Source organism: Saccoglossus kowalevskii, chromosome 13 (genome assembly GCF_978046115.1).
Source record: "Saccoglossus kowalevskii chromosome 13, keSacKowa6.1, whole genome shotgun sequence".
Lineage (NCBI taxonomy): Eukaryota > Metazoa > Hemichordata > Enteropneusta > Harrimaniidae > Saccoglossus > Saccoglossus kowalevskii.
The window spans coordinates 20,828,342-20,847,884 of NC_140653.1; the positions used below are offsets into that span (position 1 = coordinate 20,828,342).

Here is a 19,543-nt window from a genome sequence, read left to right on the forward strand (position 1 = left end):
ACCTCCTATTATCTGCGTAACAAGTAGAATAACTACTAAAGCAGAAGTCAAGCCCCAGGCATGCAGGGCTGACCTATTGAAACAACATGCATGTTGAGTTAAATAATATATTTCAATTTTTAAACATTTTCAGACCTGAGCCAAGTCACTGAAATAAACACATAAGACCAGACATTTGCTTTAAGACAGTTCAAGCTGAAATCAAATTTGGCCCTATTTACCATATAAGCACATATAAGCAATGCATTATGGGAGAGAACTAAATGTTGCACTATTGAGCATGTTACTGGGCATATATGCAAAGCATTGTGGGAGAAACCTCTTGTATGCAATGGGAAAGCTATTATTATACTGGAAACTTTTTGAAATATTTTAACAATATTTTCATATCAATAATTATACAGGGTTCATACTCTATTTATTCTCGAAAAACTTTTTTTTATTTCCAGTACCGTAAAATCTGTATTAGAAGCCGCATCCCTAATAGAAGTCGCACCCATTCTTTTTGAATAATTGAGAACCAAAAAACCATCATTTCTCATATGTGTAGATGCTCTAATAGAAGCCGCATTTCCTTGGTTGCATTGTACCATTTTAATAGAAACCGCGGCTTCTAATACAGATTTTACAGTAATAATGTTTGCAAAAATTTAATCTTCAACTTGGTTTCAATCTCCATAAATCTTTGAAGGAATGAACAACTATGAACGCAGGCATGTGCATATTAATTAGGTAATTTGCATATCATTAACCCTTTGAGCACTAAAGTCAACTTTCGTCATTATTCACAAAATAGTTCTATATACCGTATGTGCATATTAATTAGGTAATTTGCATATCATTAACCCTATGAGCACCAAAGTCAACTTTTGTCACCATTCACAAATTAAAAGTGCAGTGTTTTCAATATTTTTAAAAAAAATTCTGATCAGGACAGGCAGCCATGATTAGGAGATTATGTTCCTGTGGTCCAAAATTAAATTTTTTTTTTAGAAATCTGGAGGGAAAAATTATGGTACTCAAAGAGAATGTATATTGGATCTCTGTATATATCTTCACATTTAGTATAGATTCAAAGTTGAAATACTGTTAGTGTAAATGCATTCACTACTCTAGGTTTTAATTTCGCTATTTTTCGCTGATGAGTGAAATTCGCTAAATTAAATCTACGTGAACATGCAAAATAACAATAAACCTCTTTGTTTTCTTGTCAAATTTGTGAAATTAAAACATAGTGAACATGCTCAAAACATCCAATAGTGAAATTAAATGTCAGTTAAAATAAATGGTTCTACAGTACTCACCTTAGGCTCTGTTAGAAGTGAATGGTGACCATCACTTGGTATAGCAGATCTCTTGCTAATTTTTGGATGTTGAAATAAATAATGATCGTCTAAGGAACCAATCTGTAAAGAGAAATAAAAAATACCAGAACTGTTTGAAAATTGATGATTGGATTATGAATTAGTAAATATTACTGTCTAGTCTACTTTGTTTACTACAGCTGCAAAGATACGTGAACAATATTGGGTCCCAGGGAAGCATCGCCATGTAAACAACACACTTCGACATTGGGTTGTATGCAAGATAGACTGTTTTATATCACCTCCTGGTATGTACGTGCTATGTAGCAATGCTCACATTTCTACATGTGTGGTACTAGTATAAGAAAGTCTAGGCTACACGCCAACACTATTATACACAACACACCAACAAATTGCCTTTTTCAATAAATATAATTTCTAGCAACTCAAATCTGGATTAAATTAAAATTTAAACTACTACAATTTATACCAACAAGTAAATGCAGGATGGAACAATCAAAGTTATAAGCGGAAATCCATGTCGAGGCTGAATGATTGATTCGTTTTACTTAAGTTGAAGAAAAGGCTTTCAGTTACATGACGTGACATTGGCAAGCGCCATTATACTGTTCCCTACTGTATATTTTCAAGAAGCTGAGGGTATAATAAATTGAAAATGACAGCAAGAAATCATTCAACAATTATTACCATAGGTTTACCAGTATCCAGTAATCTACTTTAATATAATAATCTAATACTATTATTAGTGAATAATGAATTTAATTTCTTTTTACCTATCTGTTGAGTAGATTAATTAAGACAGTCAAGTGGCCATGCATGATTGATTTTTACTGCTTTTATGACCAGTGGGAATTTGCAGTGGATGGCGTTATTCTGCCAAGATGGAAGTCATTATTAGTCGACTACCGAGTAACATCAACAACATTCATTTACAAGGTGACAGCAATCAATTCATAGAATCCTACAAACAATTGTACAAATTAGGACCCAAGATTGTACGTATTAAATTGTCTGTTTAATCTGTGATCTGTTCTGTCACTGTAATTAATTCATTCATTTATTATTTCAAATTGCACCTTCAGTGTTAGGTATATACAGAAAAATTAGGCAGCTTTGTGATGGGTAAAAACAAAATGTCAAGATCAAAAACAAAGCCTCCATGGTTTAACTTAAGCAGTTGGACATGAATTAATTAGATGATTTTAAAACACTGCCTTAGTGCAATATGATAAATTTTCAATATTAAATATTAAATAGTATTATGGATAGCATCAATTTTGATACAAGTTTAAATGTCACAGGTGTGGTTCAATCTATGCAGCTTAGCCAGCCAACCTCATCCCTTTGTTTTACCTATTGCCTTTGTTTGTCTTAGGATTATCAACAGCTTTGTTCTAAAATTAGTAGTAGCTCCTTTATAATGAACATGCTCCCATTATGAAATAAATGAATGGTGGAGGAAGTTGGTTCATGGATAATATTTTCGTGGACCCCCCAGTTTTCAAATGGGTGCCCCCCTCCCCATTATTCTTTGCTTTAGGGATAATGAGGTAATTATTTGGACAGCTGTTATTTTTTAAGTGCTAGCATTCTTCTGCCAAAATTTCACACATTTTGGACTAACTGCACATAATTTCCTATTGCCCAGAAGATTTGATCAATATTCTTTAAAAAAGAATTATGAACAAAATTAGGCTTCGATTTTGTGAATAAGTTCCAAAAGTTGACAGACATTCAAAGAGTTAATTCTAAAAACCATGGAAGTATAAACCCCAGGAAGAACAACGAAACTAAGAGGATTAAAAAAACCTTTGTCTTAGTTTATCTTACAGTGCTTTCGCTTTTGTTTCCACAACATTAGTCATACTCCATGTTAGTTGCCGCTGATACGCCCATATCAACTGCTTTGCTGGAAACGGAAAACTTGAAAACAAATTTCATATCTGCGCAGTAAAATATTCCGTTCACTACGCATGCGCAAACAAGTCGGTCTGCAGTGTGACCTTCAGTGTACCGGAAATCATGCAACGGGTCGGAGTTTTAGCGAGTTTTCATAATTTTCAATGTTGTTTTTGATTACTTCTTGTTTTTTTCAACCCTCGAAAAAAGAAGGTTGCGAAACATGGGGTTTGGTATGCTGTTTGTTGTCGAGATATCCCGACTTATTCCGTGTTTCCCTTCGATCGCCAGAAGTGGCAATGTGTTTTTTTTCCCCGTTGAATGTTGCTCATTTATCAGTGTTTTTGTCTTGGGGCCATTGTTTTTTTATGCTATAACCGAAACAACTCGATCACGTGATCTCCCGAAGTCGCCCGATTAACTCCGAAAATGACCGATAGTCGGAGATAAACGTTCATTTGCGTAAATCGGCTTATTTTTTAATGCGACGAAATAAACAGTCAAAATAAACATTAGACATCACGGAAACTATCATAGTTCAAAGGAAACGAAGTGGTTGTTCTTCCTGGGGTTTATAGTTCCATGTAAAAACAGATTCAGTGTGATGTACTTATTTTAAATGATTTTCAATATAGTTATTAGATTATTAATTATTGTAAATCTTATTTAAACTACATGGTGAAAAAATTATTGTGAAAATGATTAAACTCTTGATATAATAATTACAATGGCGTTGTTCATATGGTCAAAGTCCCAGTATGGAAGATTCATGGTCTTATGACCTTTAACCTTTAGTTCAAAGAACCTCTAATGGAATCCATGTAGTTGAAAACATTTGTGGCGGCAAAATGCTAATTGCAAATGATTTTAGCAGTGAAATATATTTATTTAGTCCAAAAAAACAATCTTTGGTCAGTTTAAATAATACTAGGTTATTTATTCTCAAAAAGAGCATAGCAAAGACAGTACGCTTGTCAGTTATTAATTTAACCATAAATTATAAAAAAAAATATTTCCTGTTCTGAAGGGTTCACCACTATGTGTCATCTATTGTTTTGATGTGTCATAACAAAATTCAGTGCCACCATCCCTTGAGGAAATCTTATAATTGAAAATATACGTCATATATTATGACTCAACAGCAAAAAATCAAAACATAGAACTATGGTTTACCATAAAAATCATTAAATACTTATTGCATAATTATATGTTAAAACGTCAACAGCATCCACACTATTTACCATACAATGGTCACTTTCTGTATTATGCAAATTAGGAGTGATCGTCATTAAATACTAAGACGCGATCGAATAATCAGCAAAATCTCCACACAATCCCAAAAAAGGGGAACCGCGGATGGCACCGTTGACGACTTTTAATAACTGTCTTTCATCCCTAAATGCTACCCATAAAATGAAACCCGAGTAGGAACCTTTTCACAAGGAAATGTATTGCTCGTTAGACACGTCAACAGGACCCCTCTTTGCTCACAGGAAGTGACCATCCCGGTCCAAACTTTAACGATTCCTACCTGTCCCGAGTTGATGTATCCATATTTTTCAGCTAAAAGGTCTGCTTCACGATGCCCGCCTTCAACATGAACAGCATAGTGGTTGGTGTAAATTGTGTCTTTACCAAAAACAAATGAAAACGTAATTAAAAATGCGGTGGTCGCAAAGGGCAGCTTGAGATCTTGCCACATCGTCGACATTCGTGTGCTGAAAAGTTTCCTTTAAAAATCACGGCAAGTAACAAAGTTTGGAAGTCAGCAACGACGCTACAATTCACTTGGGTCGACCCGGAAAAGTATTGCTGTTATCTCCTAGTCATAACTGTAGAATAATCTCGGTAAAAGCTGAGACCGCCGCAAGTAAAAGTATGAATTCCTTCAAGGATAGTGTATGGTAAATTCTGACAAAAGCATAAGTTACAGAGTCTTGACCTCTGAGGGCCAGGGGGAATAACATTTATGAACACTTGGGGCGCACTTCTCTGCTACTATTTATTTACACGGCGCTCAATGACGAACAACTACCTCGGGGGCGGAGCTACGTCACCAGACGTTCCACGTTGCTACGACGCGCACCACTGTACATGCATTTCTATGGGCTCTGTGCGCGCTGCTGTGGAACGCCGGTCGAGCCGGTGAAAATTCGAGAAAACAACACAAACTCAACTTTGAAGTAATCCTGAACAACCAAATTTATATATGTTACACACGTAGGGCTAATCTTGTTACACTGTTCCGAGGAGTCTCAACAATCATCCCAAAGTACAGTTTTCTGCGAGTTTTGGGCCTTTGTTTTCACCGCCGAGGGTTGCCAGGCGGTGAAAATGCCCGGATGTCCGCCCCCGAAGATACACGAAACATTCCGTCTTTAGAGGGCGTGATTTATAGGAACGGTGTTCTGATGATATAATTTTTGATATAATTATAATAATGATATAATTCCTAGGGAAATAATGTTATCCGAGTTTAAAAATAAACTCAAAAATGTTTAAAGTTGCATTCACACTTTGCAAATCTTCAAGGTACATAGGGTATGTACAACATTCCCTGATCAATGTACAAACCATAAATTTTGATTTTGAGGTTGGACAAGCAGAACATATACAAGATGTTTGAAAGTTAAATTTAAACACTAAGTTAGGCGGCTTTGAAGATCTGTTACACTGTAGGTAGTATGTCTGTCTGTCAAAAAGATAAGAACCACAAGTACCCTCAAAATGAAATATGTGGTTAGGTCAAGGAAGCTTGTACCGGGCGGGCATGATGTTTTACATTTAATTTTTTACTAAACATAACATTTTATTTTAGGTTATACAAAATATGAGTCCAAGTTTTATTGTTTTCCCGATCAATAAAGCAAAAACAGTGATGCCATGGTACATTTTTGGCAATAGGACTCGTGGTTAAAGTTGAAAATATAATTTTTTACCAAAAATGACAAAAATATCCATCAAAATTAGAGAATTGACGATATCAATATGAAATGAACAAATCTAATATGTCTACCCAAGGTACATGTACACCAAGTATCAAAGCAATAAGGTTTGTAGTTTTCAAGAAGCCGAAAAGGTAAAAAGTTGACACGGATGATGATGGACGCCGACAGACAATCACTCATATGACAGCAGAGCTTAAAAATCACAGCTTCAATCGATAAAAATATAATTGATCATGTCTACATGGTTGAAGATGCCTCAGAGGAAAGGGGTTCTTTCACTGTAAAACATAGCCTACTCATAAAAAAAAATGTACTCCAGGTTAATCGGGATTTGGGGTCATCAGCATATTTTTTGAGAAAATGGTGGTTATAATCAGAGAATTCTTGCCATTTTGTCAGTATTTAAAATATTTCTATTATTAGTTACTATGAGGAGATATCATTCTCTATCTCAGATAGATTGCAGCTAACATAGGGTAAAAAAATTAAATATCTCCACTGACGAGTTCCATTTTTTTAGCCTGAATTATTTGAAAAGTCTACATGCTTTTATTTTGAATTGAAAAAAACAGAAAAAATTATTGACATGCACATGATAACCAGAAACAAGAATATCTTTGTTTTTTTACTACTTCATTAAAGTTTATAATACTTTGTTTTTACATCTGTGGTCTACAGTCTAATTTATTCCATAGCACCTCTATCACAAGGTCTTACCAAACCATGGTAAAGAACAGTAGCCAAAATTGTCTAATAATTGATTTTTATTGTACATAGAATTTATACAATACAAGTCAAATAATGCTCTTTGTGAAGAAAACAAAATAAAAAGAATTTGTTCATTAGGTTTTTTGTTTCAGTTACAATTAGACATTGAACAAAAATCTAGAAAACATATTTGCTCCATCAGAAGTACCCAATAAAGGCACAAGTCAGAAAAATAAGTTTATCTTAATGGAAATATCGGTATACCAAGTTTGCGCTGTAATTGGACAAGGACGGTGGTCATCTCCACAGTGTGTGCATTTTAATGAATTAAAATTGTAAATAACTATTGAATGCACATGTCCGAGACAACAGTCAAAATGAACAGATCACTTCTGATAGAACAAATACGGTATGCAAAAAAGCATTTTCTTAAAAAAAAAAACTTTTTTTTTTCTAAAACAGGGGGAAAAAAAAACGTGATTCAACTTCAAATTACAGTCAAATGATTATCTAGCACTCCAACTAAAAATAACAAAATAAATTAGTTTTCAAATTTCACGTGTAAGCACATAAATACCTCGGTTGTGAATACAAAAAAAAGGTTCAGTGACATGTTTCTCTCCATGCATATAAATAATAATACTGTTAACTCAACATAAATTTGGGATTAAAAAGCTTATGAATGTTAAAGCATTATTTCTGACATTTCACCATTTTCAATATTGCTAAAACGTCCTTTCAAATTTGCAGTGCATAAAATGAACAGAATTAAATACAATAATATAAATATGGCATGTTATTTAATACACTCAGACAGTACAGGAAAACCCTGGGAATACAAGACCGACCTCTACTGCATATTTGGGCAATACAATCAATATTCTCATAAAATTGCCATTTATGTGTTGGAACAATGTGTTGCTGTCTCTCAGTTCAGTGTTAACAGAGAAGACAACAACAAAAATAGAATTCTGAAACTTCAACAGATCAGAATCAACATCACATTTATTTTTTTTCATCAAATTCCAGTGAAAAAAAATTATGAATGCAATTCACTGAAAAAAAATATTTTAACATCACTGCTGAATCAGTCACTTGTTCATGATTATTTTTTATTGTACAAATTACACACGTTGATAAATAATTAATGCTTTGTAAAGTTATAAATAACTATGTTATAGAAGAATACAATTCCTAAACACTTCTTTACAAGGTATATATTTATGGGGTCTCGCTATTCAAGGCCATAAGTAAATACATTATTTCAAACAAAATGTAAAAATGCCAATAAATTTTACCAAAAATAGTTGTCATGGTAACACAAATTTGTATTACATTGGGGCCAAAGCTGTGGTGATTCCTGTATTTGCTCATTTGAAAGCTCATCTTCTATAAAGGCAACACATTGACTTATTTGGACCATGAACACATTATTTAAGTATTATACAGTAATATAAGATATGCTTCCTAGAAATTGTAGAAACTACTTATTTGAAACTAAACTACTACTCAGACTCAAATAGATGTACCTGTACCTAACACGCTTTGAATGCACAGGGGAATAGTACAGAAATGGTATGGAAGCAACCTGAAAACTCAAAATACTTGTTGGCAGAGTTGTCAGTAACAACTTCTGTTACAGGACAACAAAATATGGAAACTGTTTGCCCACTGGATTGACCAAATATGGAAACTGTTTGCCCACTGGATTGAACAAATATGGAAACTGTTAGTCCACTGAGGCAACCTAATATGGAAACTGTTTGCCCACTGGATTGAACAAATATGGAAACTGTTAGTCCACTGAGGCAACCTAATATGGAAACTGTTTGCCCACTGGGACAACAAAAGACAAAAGTTGTGTAATTGCTAAACACAAACGATTTTTTTAAGTGGACATGCAGTGCTTTTCATGAGTGTTTTTTTTTAATTTCAATGCCTTAATATATAGTATTCACTACATGTGACTTCTGTAAAATTTTGATTATTCAAAAATATATTTTTTTACTTTCTATTATCTTGGCATTCCAAATTCCAACATTCTTATCAATTATTCCAATCAAGAAATTTTGTTGTTTTATGGATGAAAAAAAGAAATGATATTGTGACACCGACAAAATAATGGCAAGTAATATATTAGGATGTAGGTGTTGTATATCTAATACCATCTTAAATTCAGAAGCAAATGTAAGTATAATACATTCTCACATTATATTGTACTTTGTTGACATATCATGGTAAGGCAATGTATGTATTTTTTTGTAAGTAAACTCATCACACATAGGAGACCCATTTCTACAGTCATGTTGTCTTAAAAAAATGATAAAAAAAAACAATAAATATCTTCTTAAATATAAAAAACATGTTGGTTTACAACAATACTGGAAATTGATAGGTCTTCAAATTAATTCCGTAGCACTACCTACTACCATAGACCCTCTAAAAAGAGGGTCTATGCTACTACCGAAGATAATACATCTCTATTGACTTTGGTTTTCCTTTCTTGCTTTGCTTTTTTGAGTTTGACTTTAAAAAATAATAAAAAAACCAATAAATATCTAATCTATAAATAACAATCTGCTTGGTTAAATAAAAATAATTGATATTGATGGGTCGTCAATTCAGTAGCACTACTGAATTTTACTTTCCTTTTGGTTTGGTGTTGTACTTCTTGGGTCTAACACTTTTTTCTCCCCTTGGCGAGTTTGTCTTTGGTGATCGAGGAGAATTTGAGTCAGTGCTCTCTAAAACTGGAAGTTCTATATGCAGTTGTTGTTTAAAATCATCCAAACCTCCTTTCTGCATTCCCAATAAGTTCAGCCTCATAGCAACATTTTTCTCCTGCTCGAGTTTCAACTTTTCATTCATTCTATGTTGAACTTTCGGAGATGTATACCCGACACTTTTCTCCTCCCCAAGTTTTAGATTTTCAGTAGATTTATGCCGAATGCGACTTTTGTTCTTCAAATCAAGGCAATTGTGGTCCACGTAGTGATATATCTCCTCTTTCCTCAGCTTGTCAATTTCTAAGCAATGTTGAAGCGTTTTCTCCTTCTCATGTTCTTCTTTCCCATTTTTATGATTGCAATTCATTTTGACTTTTCGTTTGACAGATTTCCCTCCATGATTCACGTCTTCCGATTTTCCCATATCTTTCTTAGTCTCTCTCTCTATTTCTTTCTTCCTAATAGTTTTGTTTGGCATCTCTGCATAATTTTCTTCATCTTCTTTTCCTGAGTTTTCTGACTCCACTTTTTCGCTGTTCTCCTCAACAGATATATTATCTAAAGACTTCCCAATAGATGCTACATTTAGCTTACATTTATGTTTCTTCTCCACAGTCGTCTCTTCAAGAACCATTTTCTCTTTTTCAGCAACCTCCATCGCTAATTTCTCTTCCAGCTCTAACTCATCCTTCAGACTGTTGTTATCTTCAGAAGCTGTATCTTTTACATCTTCATCAGATTTCTCACTGCACTCACTCTCGCAATCGAGAGCTAACTTTTTCTCGAATGATATATTTTCATTTTGGATCTTGCTGTTGAACTCCTCTTGCAGCTGAGCAGGTGACAACAACTTTTCATTATCAAAACTATAATTCATCATATCCACTTCAGTAAAACTTCGGTTAAGAAAATCTTCTTCTTTGATATCCGATTCATTATTGTCTGGAAAGTCGTTAATACTGAGGTCTTCCAAAGTGCTAAGGTTGTCCATATTTTCAGCATTATCACAATATTGCTTCGTTGGGAAACTTTCGGTGAATATGATCTGCTTTAACGTAGTAGGTGAAAGGTCATCAACTTCATTCTCGATGCGGAATGGCTTGTTTGTGATTGGTTCATCTGAAGAATAGCTGTACATATGCAGATATGGATGCATTAATGCTTCATCAGTTGTAATTCTGTCTACTGGGTCAAATGTCAAAAAACATTCTAACAGATACAAGGCTGAAAATTAAATAAAAACAAGATTTAGTAACATTTTGAGTATGAAATGGATAAATCTATCTATGTAGACATCTTACATACTGTTTTTGGTTAATTTGCCCTGAAATGGACATTTTTGAAAAAAAAAAATTTAAATAAATTATATTCAAGTAAAATTGAAAACAATTCTGAGTTAAAGTCACGCTCCAGTCAATTTTTCTTGGTCTTTCAACTTCTCCCCAAAGTGAAACTGAGCCACCAAACGACGGACAAAGGGAGGAGGAAGCCATGCAAGTGTTATGTACTAAATATCGTAAAAACTACTAGTATTCCTTTTACAAGTGGTGCATCATCAAACATTTAATTCACTGATGGCATTATACTGCATACACTCACTAAACTATGATCGTTGCTTACTAAGTGGCGTTGGCAGATGAAATTGAAAAGTATTTACCAAAATAAAGTCTGGAATGAATTGCAGTGGATTATTATGATTCAAGTATGTTAAATCCAATTACAAATCAAGCCAAATACAAAACCAGCTTGGAATCTAACCATCAACATGTTAGTGGGCCTTGTGATTAACCAATAAAAAACATGCATTTACGTACTGATTGCGCTGATATATGATGCCAATAAACTCGCCTTTCCATGTTCACTGAAAGTCTATCAATCTTACACATTTACACGTGTTTACGAAGAAGAGGGTACAATCTAAGCATTGTATCCACGTACTGTGATCACTAAGTACCCAGACATAACATTATATTCAAAATTTATACAAATTTTTTTTAATTATGAGTGCTCCATCTTTCAAACTTTCATCACATGAGAATTTTCCAGAAATCAGCAGATAAAAAATCAACTTTGAAATGTTCCTGTTGGTGTACATGTAGCTCCATACTTACATTCATGTGTTATACATTGTGTTTACACATATGCAAAAATGGAATATACTAGTAGTTTGTACATTTGTTTTGTAAAATGTCTTTCACAGATAACATTCACCCTATACATGTATTCCCCAAGTTTTTGTATAGAAACTTTTTCATCAATTTTATATGACACAAATTCTTCTATACACCCTTCTATTTTTTTAAACTGAAAATTAGCTATGAATAATGTAAGCATTATCTCAAGGTTATTATTTTAGTTGGAAACATCTCTGGACCCAGTATCATCATGTTTATATGCCCATGAAACCAAATTTCTAGATATTTTTTATAACATTCGTTAGTGTTCCCTCTAAAGTTTACCAAGGTTTTCTCTCAATTCAAGCAATTTATTTTTGAGATGAAAATGCTAGGGAAGAACATTGTTTGCCTGTTTTTATACACTGAAATGTAACATAAGTAACTCACCATCTCTGTCAATGTTCGGAAATCTTTCCCTGAGAGGCCACTTAGGCTGGCCATGGTAATTTTTCAGTACATTCTTAGGCACTGTATTGAGTACTTTTTCAATGTTGTCCTCGTGCACGGATATAGCCTCTATAACTAGCGTCATTTGTTCAGCCTCGTTAGCACCAGGAAATATAGGTTTCCCCAGCAGCATTTCAGCCAATATGCAACCACAGGACCACATGTCTATAGCTTTAGTGTAATCGTTGGGTGTAAGCATCAGTTCTGGTGATCGGTACCACCTAGTAGAAATATTTTCACTCAAGAATCCCTGTTGACAGAACAAAATATTTAGCTAAGTAAGTACTATACATAAAGTACCCGGTAGTCCTGCTTGTTATCATCAACAAATGATTAAAAGCAATTTATTACATATTCAAAATTTATATTGAAATGAAGAAAGTGAATGCATAATATGAGCAGAGGGCAGCAGTTAATGATCACTGGTCATAGTGACTGAGTGATATTACATGATACACAAGAAACTTTGTCCTATCCATTGATGCACTGTTATAGACATCTATTTAAATTTGTCATATTCATTATACTACCATATTTATCTGAAAGATCACCCACTGCAAAAGATTGTCTATGGGTGATGTTTCTGCACTGGGAGATAATCAGATTTCTTGGCGTCGCAAAAACAAATAAATACCAGAAAAAAACTCAGTCGTAAAAATAATTGTTTTTTTTCGAGAGTGTGAATACAAATCCGCATTGGCAGATTTAGCAAGAATTTCACACACAATGACAGTAATGTCCGAAGGAGTTTTGTAGAAAGTACGCTATTCTGCCAAAAAATCCTGTGACATCCAAGTTATGTTCAAGTTAGACATTCAAAAAACTAGGTACTGTTTCCCCAAAAAATATATAATGCCAGTTCCTTGTTTAGATGTAATCAGAAATTCAAAATTATTGTACTGAATTCATGCATCGGATCACTCATGACAACCATATATTGATGAACTTTCAACCAATCAAGAATACTAGTATCCCACCCAAGTCATTCAAGCTATTAGAGTGATGCTTACTAATTCAAACCGCATTGAAGTTCACATTTTGTCGAAACAACGCTGGTACGATGTGTTTTGATATCCGGTATGAGGTGAAGCATGAAGCACACAGTATGTCACATTTAACAATCTGTTTTTTTTGTTTTTGTTTTAAATTGTTTGACAATAATGATTTCCGTTGTATGTTTTGCATAAAAAGTTAGAGCACGATTATAAAAAAAATACAAATTGAAATAAATTTTTTTTTTCAAATTTTTTTGAAACTGGTTCACGAATAGTATTAGTAGAGTTTGGGAATTAACAGTTTTTACAGTACCAAGTGTGAATCAAACTACTGTATGAGAAAGCCTATCTGTGTTGACGCCGGATGTGGACAAGAAAACAGTTGATTGCACAGAACAATATTGACAAAAAAGTGCCAAAACATTGCCGTGGGCAATTTTCTGGTTCTGGAGGTCTCCCAAAATATGTCCCATTGTCTAAAACAGTGCCTAGGGCAATCTTTCAGATAAATACGGTAAATGTAATTATCAGTATGTGACACTTTCGTATATAGCATTAATTACAATACTGTTGGGTGAACTCAAAAAATGATAAATAATACAATTAATCCTAGCAAATCTAATTTGCGCAGGTTGTGGCCAACCATATGAAGATCAGTAAATGAAAAATATTAATTTTTATCTAGAACATCATATACTAGTTGTGCAATATAGTTTACTGTGCCCGAACAGAATTCTTTCTTCAGGCCATTATGCCACAGCATATATACTTACTTTATGAGAGTAAGTTGGATCAATAATCCGGGCTAAACCAAAATCACCGATCTTTAAAGTCATATCTTCCAAATTAATCAACAAATTGCTTGGTTTAAGGTCACGATGTAATACATTGGCACTATGAATATACTTCAGGGCACGAAGTAACTGGTACATAAACAACCGTATATGTTCACTGCTCAAAGTCTGGCTCTGTATAACTTTGTGTAGATCGGTGTCAAGTAATTCCTGCACTAGGTAGACAATTCGGAATTCATTGATGTTTGGAACTGTATACAGATCGATAATATCACCATGAGTACCGAGTATTTCGTACAATCGAACAATATTATCATGCTGTAAACGCCGGATAATTTTTATCTCCCTCAGAGCAAGCCTGCAGCTTCTTCGATCACTGAATGCAATTCGTTTTACTGCAACATGTTTGTCACATTCGCTATCAACAGCAGAACATACAAGACCATTACCACCGAAACCCAATGGTTTTAGATCAGTATAACGTGGTCCAATTTTAAAACGGTACTGGAGAGGTGATAACAGTTTACGGTCTACCATGATGACTAAGAGTGCGATTTTGTGACTGGCAGGAGAGCTGGAGATAGGCCTGTTGAGCAGGAGATAAAGTCTGTATTATCAACACAGAAACCTAAGAAAAATAAAAGAATGTATAGTTAGTACTGTAATATTGAATTCCACGTCGGAATAAACTAAACATCTGGTCCCAGAATGTTGCATGTGTTGATACAGATCATGACCCTGCATACGTGAGCCAACAACATTTTAAACTGAGACTATTATAAGGCATATTAGCTAATAGTATCTTACAGTGTGGATAACATTTAGAGGGATTTAACCAGCCCAATGCAAGCGCTGGTTGCTCATATAATGTCTTACTATAAGGAAGGGGGGGGGGGGTACTCTTTTTCCAAAATTGTCACAAAGACTCAAATTTATAGACTTCACATAACAAAATACTTGTCATATCTTACATAATAATAGTGTGTGCCATATTTCTCCATTAAGTGACAGATTTAAAGAAAATTATGACTACTTGACCCTTAGTTTTACATGACATTAGACTTGTGTAGGCTCACATTATCCATACAACTGTGTCTAAAACAATATTTTGACAAGATTTTGTCATCTTTACGTGGTTATATTTAAATTCTGATTCCCACAAACAAAAATGTTACTGACCAATTTTATGTATCTCTGAGTTGTACATCTGAACATGGAGGTAAACTACTGTAAAGGAGGTAATTATTCACTGTGTTTTAATTTAGCTCATTTTGCTGACTGGAAAATGTGCTAAATTAAAACACAGTGAATATGTAAAATTTAGCATAGAACACATTATCTAAATGACGAAACCGTGAATTTAAAACCCACTGAATATGCCTGAAATCAGTGAAATTTAAACCCAGTGAAAATTAGTCATTTTACAGTATACTGAGAAGCATGAAATCTGGACCCAAAATACAACTAGCAAAATATCAAATGACACCCAGACCTTATTCATTTTCCAGATCAAATATGGAACAAACAGATTTTTAGGATTTAAATTTCAGTGGAAAACAAAAGAAAAATCCAACGTGCACACAATGCAGACAATAGAGATTACTTCCTGTGTATAGCTGCATTTGCACACAGCTCCATAACATCATGGAACTATAAACCACAGGAAGAACAACGAAACTAAGAGGATTATAAAAACCTTTGTCTTAGTTTATCTTACAGTGCTTTCGCTTTTGTTTCCACAACATTAGTCATACTCCATGTTAGTTGCCGCTGATACGCCCATATCAACTGCGTTGCTGGGAACAGAAAACTTGAAAAAAATATTTCATATCTGCGCAGTAAAATATTTCGTTCAAAACGCATGCGCAAACAAGTCGGTCTGCAGGGAGACCTTCAGTGTACCGGAAATCATGCAGCGGGTCGGAGTTTTAGCGAGTTTTCATATTTTTTTAGATTATTTCTTGTTTTTTTCAACCCTCGAAAAAATAAGGTTGCGAAAGTTTGCGAAACATGGGGTTTGGTATGCTGTTTGTTGCCAGAAGTGGCAATGTGTTTTTTTTTTCCCGTTGAATGTCGCTCATTTATCAGTGTTTTTGTCTTGGCGCCATTGTTTTTTTATGCTATAACCGAAACAACTCGATCACGTGATCTCCCGAAGTCGCCTGATTGACTCCGAAAATGACCGATAGTCGGAGATTAACGTTCATTTGCGTAAATTGCCTTATATTTTAATGCGACGAAATAAACAGTCAAAATAAACATTCAACATCGCGGCAACTATCATAGTTCAAAGGAAACGAAGTGGTTGTTCTTCCTGTGGTTTATAGTTCCATGATAACATAGACTAAGAGGTCAAAAACATTAGCTTGTGAGTTAATGTTCATTTGGAAGATTTACTATTATATTCTTACTGTTCATCTTGGTACAAGTTTGAAAATCTGAAGCCCATTCTTACAGACGGACCGGAACAGGAAGTCAATGGAAAACAAAAGATTTTTTCGTTAGCGTGTGGGAAAACAGAGGTGTTAATCTGAAAATTCATTGTCTTTTCCTGTTTGTGATTGGTCGTGGCAACGTTTGGGGGATCGTGACGTAGCTCCGACTGTAAGAGTACTGTTGTCTCATGTGCATGAAGACAATTAGATCTAGCTGATATGCAAACATATCAGATTAGCATAAATCTTAGCCCATACTTGGAGGCTATGAACAAGACTAGCAACACAGCATATTCTTCAGTGGTATCATGAAGCTCCATGATGGTATGCATGTACTGTAAAATACTTTATTTTAGCTGGAATTACAGCAAGTCTCAGAAGCATCAGGGCAGCCAATTTGCAAACTCACTAGCGAATTAGCTAACTGCATGGGTTTTGACTAAACAGTTGGCTTTCGAATCTCGCAGGTGCCGTCTTGTTGTCACGTCCACTCTGGGTAAATCTATATAACAGCAGAGGACGGTCGTCATACTTTAGGAGCTAATCAGCCACAGTTGGATGACGATTTGGCTTTCAAATATAACAGGGAAAGTGTTCTATGTGTAATGAGGTCGATTTTTTTAGCGGTTGGCTAATGTCACCCCGACAGATAATTTAGATGTTAAAGTTTTGTCATTTTCTTCCTGATTTGTAGAAAACTGTTTATCAATGTGTCTCTTTATTTAGTTTCAAGCAGTGTTCAAGACAGCTACCCCCAAATAGTAAATATCGGCAAATTAGCCGCATTTATCATATTATCGCTTTATGCCAGATGACTGTGGCCATTCTCAGGCTTACCAGGGAAACTACTTTTACATTATCACGCCTCGTAACAAAGTAAATCATTCAGGAGAGTCTAGACATGCACCTACCAGGCTACGTAAAAGCATTCTATGTCTCCCAATGCAACTTGGACTCGCCCTGAGTGGACACGGCCACAAGTCAGCGCCAGCGAGATTCGAAAGCCAACTGTTTAGTCAAAACCCAAGCAGTTAGCCAATTCGCTAGTGAGTTTGCAAATTTGCTGCCCCAATACTCCTGAGACTTGCTATAATTTTCGCTGAAAAGACTTCTTGGGTGTTTAGAAAGGAATTTATTTTCACTGATTGTTGACAAGCTATACCGGTATGTAACATATAGGAAAAAAGGTATATTCACTGGATTTTATTTTCACTGAATCATTCCTTCAGCGTAAATAGCGAAAAATGATTACAAGTGAAAATAAAGTATTCTACAGTAGTATTGTCGCTCTTGTTGCAAAAATAATTATGATGTGAGATGTTTACACAGGAAGTTTCACACTTCACTGTACCATGATCACACGAGCACAATGTTGTATCTCTCGCAAATTTTAAAAAATGCAGGTTGATTTCATATTTTTGTGCCACAGTACAATGTAGGAATATATGAACAACTCGGCTAAGTACTCTTTGTAATTGTGATAATCTTCAGAATTTAGAATTGCTGGTAATCATTCTTACTGTCGTTGTGTGATTGTTTGTAAGCCTAGTAGGGAAAATGATGAAAAATTCGAACCTCAAAATCTTTGTTAGAATGTTTTACGTAAAAAAAAAAAAAAAATGTCCGACATTTTCTAATCTGATGCAAATGGTATGGAAATGAAAGACATGATTAAGTATGCAAAATGATTAGACAGATCATGAGAAACTGGTAACTGGTACCTTACTAACAAACAAAAATAATAAGCTAATCAGAGAAATCTATAAATTAATTAATAATTGCTTAAAAAACTGGGGCAGCAATATATAGCTGCCCTACAAACAAAAATTAGCTAATTCTCATTCAGTAGAGATCTCTTTTTTTGTACTTTTATTATTATTTTAAACTTAAGTTAATGGGTCTATCACCATCTATGGTCAAAATAAGTCATATTTCAATGACCAAAACATAGGGCTAATCTGCACTGGCTCGGAAGGTTGTAAATGATTAGCTAGTTTGAATTTCTAATTTGCATAACATTACTGAGAATGAACGTGCATTCAACGCCACAAGTCTTTTGTTTTTTTAGCCAATCAGAATTCATCTTCCGAGCCAGTGCAGATCAGCAGAAAACATACAATAATAAATGAATCATGAAACTGTTAAAAGGCGGTAGTCATGGCACTGCACATGTACAACATTTGTTTCGATAAACATTGATTTTCCCACAATCCAATACTATTTTCTAATGAAAATACAAGTACGAGTTTAGCCCTGGGTGCGACTTGCACTAATTACCACCGGTGACTCCTTCGATACCTTCCAATCACCTAAAAATACCTAATTAAAGCTTGGTAACTCCTTAGTTTGTACTTGTTGGTGAGCGCAAAAGTCAAAAAATCGCCATCTTTGTTTATATGAGACCCATATCTGGCGAATTGGACCACTACCCTTTAATTTCCACGAATGGGGCAAACGGAGTTACACATTTCTTTATTTAACATAAATCTTGATCATTTCATTTGATTTCCTTAATGCTATGAATAAAATTAAGAATATTCATTCTTCCTGGTTGAAATTTCGCCATTATAATGAACTATGTACATGTATAACAATAAATACTTAAAATACAAACGTGAATGCCCGAGCTGCCTCCTTCCAGGCCACTTTCAGTGTGAACAAATATTATTTATATATTCACGTCAATGTACTGCAAATTGTTAAGAGTTATAAATAACTAATTAATATAAAAAAAAACAGTATTTTTTTCCACCGGCAAAATCTCGTAATGTATACACAAACACCGTCGCTGGCCGCCATATTAAAATGTCAACAAAACTACACCAACCGGAAGTAAACAGTAGGCAGTAATTTCACCTAAAAAAGCTACACAATAAGCATAAAGAAATAATGTCACAACAACTGCTGTCTAGAAACTAATAATAACACGTTACCTTAGTAATACATATTGGCTTCTAATGTTTAATAACAGGCGCGATAATGCGAACACGCTTTCTAAGCGTGAAAGCTACAGTGAGCTGTCGGCTGATGACGATGTAAACGCCGATTTAGGTCGCTCAAGGTCATACCCACAATTCCGTCGTGTTAAT

At 34.6% G+C, this 19,543-nt stretch overlaps 2 protein-coding genes across 2 annotated transcripts in view; both read right to left on the bottom strand.

The window, feature by feature from the left end:
• The window catches only part of LOC102810404 (proprotein convertase subtilisin/kexin type 5-like), a 79,824-nt gene extending 74,673 nt beyond the window's left edge, over positions 1-5,151 (bottom strand). The window contains exons 1-2 of the mRNA XM_085507046.1: positions 4,756-5,151; positions 1,305-1,406 (exon numbers count right to left, since the gene is read on the bottom strand). Coding sequence (XP_085363172.1) covers positions 1,305-1,406; positions 4,756-4,935 — 282 coding nt within the window. The 5' untranslated portion in view covers positions 4,936-5,151. The remainder of the gene's footprint in view (positions 1-1,304; positions 1,407-4,755) is intronic.
• Positions 5,152-6,918: 1,767 nt separating this feature from the next.
• On the bottom strand, positions 6,919-19,488 carry LOC102803083 (uncharacterized). The gene is made up of 4 exons (XM_006812369.3): positions 19,388-19,488; positions 13,999-14,647; positions 12,171-12,480; positions 6,919-10,830 (listed from the first exon to the last, which is right to left on the bottom strand). The coding sequence occupies exons 2-4, from the start codon at positions 14,554-14,556 to the stop codon at positions 9,521-9,523; spliced, it is 2,178 nt and encodes a 725-aa protein (XP_006812432.2). The 5' UTR covers positions 14,557-14,647; positions 19,388-19,488; the 3' UTR covers positions 6,919-9,520.
• Between the last annotated feature and the right edge of the window lie 55 nt (positions 19,489-19,543).